The sequence below is a fragment of the Panthera leo genome, chromosome F3 (assembly GCF_018350215.1).
Source record: "Panthera leo isolate Ple1 chromosome F3, P.leo_Ple1_pat1.1, whole genome shotgun sequence".
In the NCBI taxonomy this organism is placed as follows: Eukaryota; Metazoa; Chordata; class Mammalia; order Carnivora; family Felidae; genus Panthera; species Panthera leo.
Genome location: NC_056696.1, coordinates 19,962,649 through 19,969,691, shown reverse-complemented (window position 1 = coordinate 19,969,691; position 7,043 = coordinate 19,962,649). Strand labels below are relative to the sequence as shown.

Below are 7,043 nucleotides of genomic sequence, written 5' to 3'. Positions count from 1 at the left end.
AGGGAAAGGAGATAATTAATGTGAAATAATGGCACACAGTAGGAACTTAACAAAAGAAAACTTTGTGTTGGACCACGATCTCCTAGGCCATGTACTTAATGCAGCAGGAGCTCTTTGAGACTTGGAGGGGGACTTAGTCTTACTGCCCAAGGGCCAGTAGAAGAGGGGGTTTTACCTGGGATGCCGTATGGACCTTGCTCATTGATACCTAAGCAGGTCCTTCTGGGAAACTTGTTCTAAGTTCTAAGACAGATGAGCCATTTATTATTCTGGGAGAGTAAGTCAAATAAAAGTGCTATTGAGTTCTAACAAGCAAGATGGAGGAGGTCTTCCTATTTGGGGCCTCATGAGAGAATATCAAGGTTGATGGCAATAGTGTCTGTCACCTCTGTACAAACAGCTTGGGCAGCTGCAGAGGCCACGGTGTGGCTGGCCATGGGGTGAGTGACTGGGTCAATGTCTGTGGAGATGAAGGAGGGTGGCCGTGGGGCAGTTGCACACCTCAGTGTCCTCCCCAACCTCAGATGTGGCCTCTGCTGGCCCTTGTGGGGGCACATGGCAGCCACGAAGGAGCAGGTGTAAAGAGGGGCTACTTTGCTCCGGTTCTAGGGACAATCAGTGATTCAGGCCCCTGGAGCCCTCTGAGAACCTGGGGGAGGCAGGCGTCCAGCCACGCGGCAGGTGGAGATGCAGAGCCAGAGCCTTTAACGTTCTTGTGCTCTTCTGGGCCGCCACTGCCTGGGAAACAGCCACCGACTACGTCTGCATCCTCAGACGTTTCACCCTCTGTCGCTCCCCTCAGCTATCTCAGATGCTGTAGTCTTTACCCTACCCCTGGATTAATTTACAAGTTTGGCTGCTCTATCCGCCCCCTGAAACTCTTTTGTCTCTGGAGTCATGTGATTTGCTCCTTTGATCATCCTCTCACCTCCAACCCCCCTCCTTGGAAGTCTCCTTCCTCCACCTACATCTTTGCCTCTGGTACCCATTCTCATTCTCACTCTGGGAAACTCTGGACTCAAGAGTTCAACTGCCACCTCATGGATGGGCCCCTAAATCTCCATCGCCATCTCCAGCCAGACACTCTTTCCTCAATATCTGGATGCCATCTGTATATTCTTCTTCGGTTCCTGCCAGGGCCATTGCACCAACCTCCTAACTTGGGTTCTCACTCCGGGCCCACTGTCTTCTAACCCACATGCTTCCTGCTGCCCAAGTGGTTTGTTTTGCTTTTTTCCAAAGTACCCATTAGATCCTATCCCCAAGCAGCTTCAACGACTCACCAATACGGACAGGATAACTGCCTCGTATGGTTTAAAAGCATCTTGCTCCTTGGGGTCTACTTCCTTGCCAGCTTCATTTCTTGTTACTCTCCCACCCCTATCTCCTACTCTCGCCTAACTGAACTTGTTCCATTTCTCAAATATGCTGTGTTTCCACCTCCTCCTGCCTTTAGACATGCTGTTATCTTTTTCCAGAATGTTCTTCCTCTCCTGTGTGCTGGTGAATTCTTTGTCATTCAGACTAGGCTGTAGAAGCACCTCCTTTGTGAACTGGAATGTGACAGACATGGACATAGCAGTCACACAGGACCCTATGCTCAGAAGATCCTCATATTTGGTTTAATGCTCTTCTGTCACCATGTTAAAATTCTGAGAATTTTTTTTTTTGACAGAGGCCCTGCATTTTTATTTGGCACCGAAGCCCATAAATTATGTATCTGGTCCTGCTGACACCCCCACAGCAACATATACACAGCACAGCCATGACACTTATTAGGTTGTATTGTGGTGGTTATTATCTGTCTGCTTCACCCACTGGCCTGTGGACTCCTTGGGGGCAGAGACTGTGTCTTGTTCATCTCTATTCCCCAGCCCACAGGACAATGGATGACAAACAGTAGGGGCTCAATAAATGCTTGCTGACAGAATTAATTCATGTCTGTGGGTCCTTTTTTCCCTGAGTCTGTGAGAACAGCCTTTCCCTTTTGAAAACATTTGCCATGTGAAAAGCAGGCACCAGAAACTGTGAGCTCCAGTTTCAATTTGCTTTTTTTTTTTTTTTTGAACTTGGCTTTATGATGTAACATAACTCCATTTACTTCTTGGAGCCCCAGTTTCCTTATCTGTAAAATGAAGGGTACGATGGAACACCCCAACACATGAGGGGCCGCTGGGCTTCAGCTGGCTGGCTTCTCCACCTCCACCCCCTTCCCTAAAACTGGGTCTCTCAGGAAACTTGAGCGTCCTCACCCTTTGTCCTCATTTCTCCTCACCTTCTCTCTCACTCCCCTTCTTTTGTTTTTCATCAGGAAAGGCAAGGCCAGACTCTTCACTCAGCAGAAGCAGTGTTTGTTGACATTTGGAAAAAAAAATGAAGAGAAAAGTCAAAGATCCTTCAGAATCTTGGTGTTTGAATATTTAAAGGCGATGAATGCTAGAAACATTGACAGGTCTTGTGTCAGGCTTCATTCTGATCCCTCGGCCCATTATTTAGTCTCTAAACAACAAAAGTAGCTCCACTCACAGGGGCCCCGTGCAGAACAAATTTGCTGTTCCGCCTTCCCGCCGGTCCGCTCCCTCCCCCAGCTGCCCTACTGCTCTTGGACTGTTCCTCACCCAGGGTGTCCAGTGTCTGGATGAGGGTGATGACATGGGAGGAGGACCAAGGAGGAAGACCTCGTAGGTGGGCTCTGGGACCCCCGCCCCTGTCTCCACCACTTCCACTGCTTTTCCCTAATGGGTTTCTGTGTAAGAGGTCACTGGAAAAAAGGGGTTGTAATGCTAGAAAATGCATGAAAGCCTCTGTCTACTGACCCAGGATCAGATCTCAGTTTGAGTGTGGGGCCTTGGCAGGTTGTACTGACTCAGTGGCATGACTCTTGTCAATAAAAAAGAATCTAAATTACTTAGGCTTTCTGTCCTTACTCTCAGCCGAATTATCGTGGAGGAGTCGGGGTCCTGGGCTGGCCTCCTCAGCCATGTTTCCCTGGCCGTGGGCTGAGTTTGGGCTCAGGATCAGATGCCTTGGCAAAAGCTAGGACAGAGCTATTGGTAACATTGCCACAGACATTAAATGGCCTTAGACTCCACTTCTTGACTGAAGGGTTTGTGTACTTGCTAGGAGGCCATGCAGTGTGGGCCAGGGGGCAGGGGAGATCTGTTCTGAACACCCCTGTCCTCTTATCCCCAGATCCAATAATAATGATAATAATAATAATAACAACAACAACAACAATAAGAAAATAACTTTTCCCCAGAGGACCTTCTGGTCAGCCCAGCCATGAAAACCATGGAACAGAGGAAAGCATGTGATGTAGAGCAGAGATGTCTGAGTTTGAGTCCCTGCTTTGTCATTTAGCTAGCTCTCAAGCAACTAAATGGGCCTGGTGCTATGTTACCTCCTGCAGGCAATAAAAAGGAATTTGCATTCTAATTGGGGAGAAAAAAATCTTAACTTTCTGGGTAGCAAGACGGTTCTCTCTCTTCATCTTTAGCCCCTGAACAAGCCAGAGAGAAACCCAGAAATGGAGGAGGAGGACCTGGGCACAGTATCTTTCACCATGCAGGAAGGCTGGGAGGGGACAAAGGTAGAATGATCAGCTCAAAATTGCATTAATGGGAAAATTGCAATAATGGGATAAATGTGTGTCTTTCTAGCAGCCCTGGTGATGAGTTTTGGCAGGATGTGAATCCTTGCAGTTTGAGATGTGTCTGGTATATTTAGATATTTGGGGAAAGAGCAAACTACAAACTTGGATGATAAACCCTAAAGTCCTTCCTCCCCCCCCATGGACCCAGAGCCCCCAAACACATGTCCAACAGCAGAAACTGGGGGCAGAGTAGACCTATCGTTGACTTACCACAGACAGCAGAGCCTGAGCAATGGACGTCTTGGTGCTACATAATACGTGCAGGGAGGGAGTGGGTTCTGGGTGTGTGTGGGGAGGGTAAAGAAGGGAGAACGTCAGGAAAGGGTTAAATAAGATGGGGACTGAAGGAGGGGTGTCTGGGCGGCTGTCAGTTAAGCAGCTGACTCTTGACTTCAGCTCAGGTCATGATCTCACGGTTCATGGATTCGACCCTCGTGTTGGGCTCTGCACTGTGGATTGGGGACTGGCTGCTTGGGATTCTCTCTCTCACTCTCTTTCTCTCTACCCCTCCCATGCACTCTTTCTCTCAAAATAAATAACTAAAGTTACAATAATACGGGGACTGAAGGAAAAGGACGAAAAAGCAGCTTAGGAAAGAGGGCTTGGGATCCAGCGAGTGTCCATGTGCCAATTACAGGCATTTTGGGAGTTCAACCTCAGAGAAGGGAGGGTTTCTTGAGGCACCAGGGATGCCTCAAGGAGCAGGCAGGATTTGAACTGAACCTAAAGGACCAGAAGATTCTGCAGACAGGCGGAGGGGATCGGTGAGGCCATTTCATGTGCGAGACTAATTTGGTGAAGCTGGCATGTTTTCAGTCCTAGCCTCTTTTGCATCCTCCGGTCTCCACCCTCCAACTGGGCCCCATACATTTCACCTGGAGCTGGCAGGGGCCGTGGCCCCTTCTCCTCACCAACAAGCCTGGAGCATTTACTCAGGCCTGGGATTGGCCTTTTCTGGGGTTTGGAGGAAACACAAACAAGCCACGCCACGCCTGGGAAGTCTAAACAGAGGAAGGCATATTTCACATTTCCAATTATGACACAATCTGGCCGGTGTAGAAGTGGGAGCCTGTTGACTTTAACGGCCCAGCTGCTCTCGTCTTCCTGACAGCAGTCGAAATATCCTCTAAGCAGAGGGGAGAACAGTGTGAAGTTCTGATGAGAGTCCTCCAGGATGGCCATACAAGAGCAGTGGTAATGTGGCCCTGGGGGCCTCTGTGCCCCCGTCCTGCACAATGCATTTCTAAATGTCAGTATTTGCTGAGAGGAATAAGCCCCATATTTCTTACAATTCCCTAAGAAATGTAATTTGAGCTTTCCATTGCTTTCTTTTCCTGACCCCTTCTCTCCCTCCTACCTTCCTTAAGAGGAGGCAGCTGGAAAAAACCTTTCTTTTTTTTAATTAAAATTAAAAAAATTTTTTTACATTTATTTATTTTTTGAGAGACAGAGAAAGACAGAACCCAAGTGGGGGAGGGGCAGAGAGAAAAGGAGACACAGAATCCGAAACAGACTCCAGGCTCTGAGCTGACAGCACAGAGCCCGACGCGGGGCTCGAACTCACAAACCATGAGATCATGACCTGAGCCGAAGTCAGACACTTAACCGACTGAGCCACCCAGGCACCCTTATTAAAAATTTTTTAATGTTTATTTATTTTTGAAAGAGACAGAGTGTGAATGGGGGAGGGGCAGAGGGAGAGGGAGACAGGATCCGAAGCAGGCTCCAGGCTCTGACCTGTCAGCACAGAGTCCAATGCAGGGTTGGAACCCACGACTGACCTAGGCAGAAGTTGGATACTTAACTGAGCCACGCAGGTGCCCCTCAAAAGCCTTCTTTCTTTCTGACCATCACAAGCTGTGCCTGCCTGCTTTCTCCAACCCTCAGGCCTTTCCCTCTCTTCCTTAGATCCCTGTGCAAGGCATTTCTCTCTACCAAGAAGGGACAAACCCCTCTCCCAGGGTTTTTCAGATAGGGCCACTGAACCTGCTTTTGTCTCATGGGTTTCTAACTTCTAATTACCTTTGAATACCTCACCTTCTCCTTCCTATTCACCTTTTGAACCCCATTACTTGTTTCCTGCCTTATAAAAGAGGCCATACCACAACATTAATTGCAAAGCAATGGAAAATGTAAGTGTAGTAGAAAATAGGATTAATCTCTCTTCTAAAACAAGTGTATGGTTAAAATGGTTTATTCATTTGCAGTTCAATCCCTTGTTCCACCAACAGAAGAGCTGGTACAGCTGCTTGGGCTTCCTGGTGAGGGTTGGTATTAGCCACCAAACCCTCTTACCAGTGTTCATATTTGAGGTTTCACTGTAAAGCAGTTAAGTGTGATTTTTTTAAACATAAATATACCAGTATCTTGTGAGATGAAAACTACCCTCTTCAAAGTTGTGAGCTTATAAGTACTCCACATGTGCCACTTGTGTGTTTAGAAATGATGATGCAGTTCTCTATCAAAGTTTCATCTGGTTCTGTTCATAAACCACCGAAATAGGTCAGAAAGTTCGGTAATTTTAGCATCTAAGTTATATTGGCAAGATAGCTTCTTCCACGTGAAAGTGGCTTAAAAAGTCGTTGTCAGGTCACGTGTCCCGATTTTTGGCTTCAGAAAGTATCACTCACCACAGTAACCATACCCTCAGGCCCACGGTGCTGCTGTTCCGTAAGAACACTCATCAGACTTCAGGATCAGTAATCCCCGCCCCCCCCCATCTGCCGATTCGCCTTCCGCAGTTTCAACAATCCACAGTTAACAGCGGTCTGTGGGTGCCTGGGCAGTTCAGTTGATATAAGCGTCGGACTCTTGATTGCGGCTCAGGTCATGATCTCACAGTTCATGAGATCCAGCCCTGTGTGGACACTTGTAGAGCCTGCTTGGGATTCTCTCTCTCCCTCTCTCTCCCTCTCTCCCAGCAGAGGATCCACCTCCTGATGAATCATCGAAAGGTCAATAGTAGCCTAACTTTACATCACAATGTTGCGTCATTCACCTCACTTCCTTTGGCATTTTCTCGGCTTGTGTCGTCACAAGGAGGGTGAGTACAGTACAATAAGATATTTTGAAAGAGAGCCCACACTCCTGTAACTTTTATTGCATATATTGTGACAATCGTTCTATTTTCTTTTTATTGTTGTGAATCTCTTACTGTGCCTAATTTAGGGAAAACAGTATGGATAGGGTTCAGGACTCTTCATGGTTTGAGGCATCCACTGGGGGTCTTGGAATGTATCCGCCGCAGATAAGGGGGACTATTGTGTTCGCACAAGAACACCGCATTCGTCTTTCCACTGTCATCTTCATATTGGCCCCAAAGTTTTCTGCCTGCTTTATTCCAGTGATGTTTGAAGGTCTCCTGTCTGGAGATGAAACTTTACTGTAGCCA

General features: G+C 47.6%; 1 protein-coding gene across 1 annotated transcript; it reads right to left on the bottom strand.

Annotated features, from left to right (window-relative positions):
- Positions 1–1,397: 1,397 nt before the first annotated feature.
- Positions 1,398–6,524, bottom strand: LOC122211521. Its single transcript, XM_042924768.1, has 6 exons — positions 6,283–6,524; positions 4,528–4,880; positions 3,863–3,930; positions 2,276–2,329; positions 2,027–2,125; positions 1,398–1,553 (listed from the first exon to the last, which is right to left on the bottom strand). Exons 2-6 carry the CDS (start codon positions 4,832–4,834, stop codon positions 1,398–1,400), a joined length of 684 nt encoding a protein of 227 aa, XP_042780702.1. The 5' UTR covers positions 4,835–4,880; positions 6,283–6,524.
- Positions 6,525–7,043: the final 519 nt, after the last annotated feature.

Bases quoted from the DNA above. Each gene is read 5' to 3' on its own strand.
- LOC122211521 (XM_042924768.1), bottom strand. From the start codon at position 4,834: ATGGCCATCCTGGAGGACTCTCATCAGAACTTCACACTGTTCTCCCCT. The intron at 2,330-3,862 runs GTAAGTCAACGA...TGCTGAGTGAAG, and splicing joins CTCAGGCTCTGCTGTCTGTG to AGTCTGGCCTTGCCTTTCCT. The intron at 2,126-2,275 runs GTGAGGAGAAAT...TTCATTTTACAG, and splicing joins GAAGGGGAGTGAGAGAGAAG to ATAAGGAAACTGGGGCTCCA.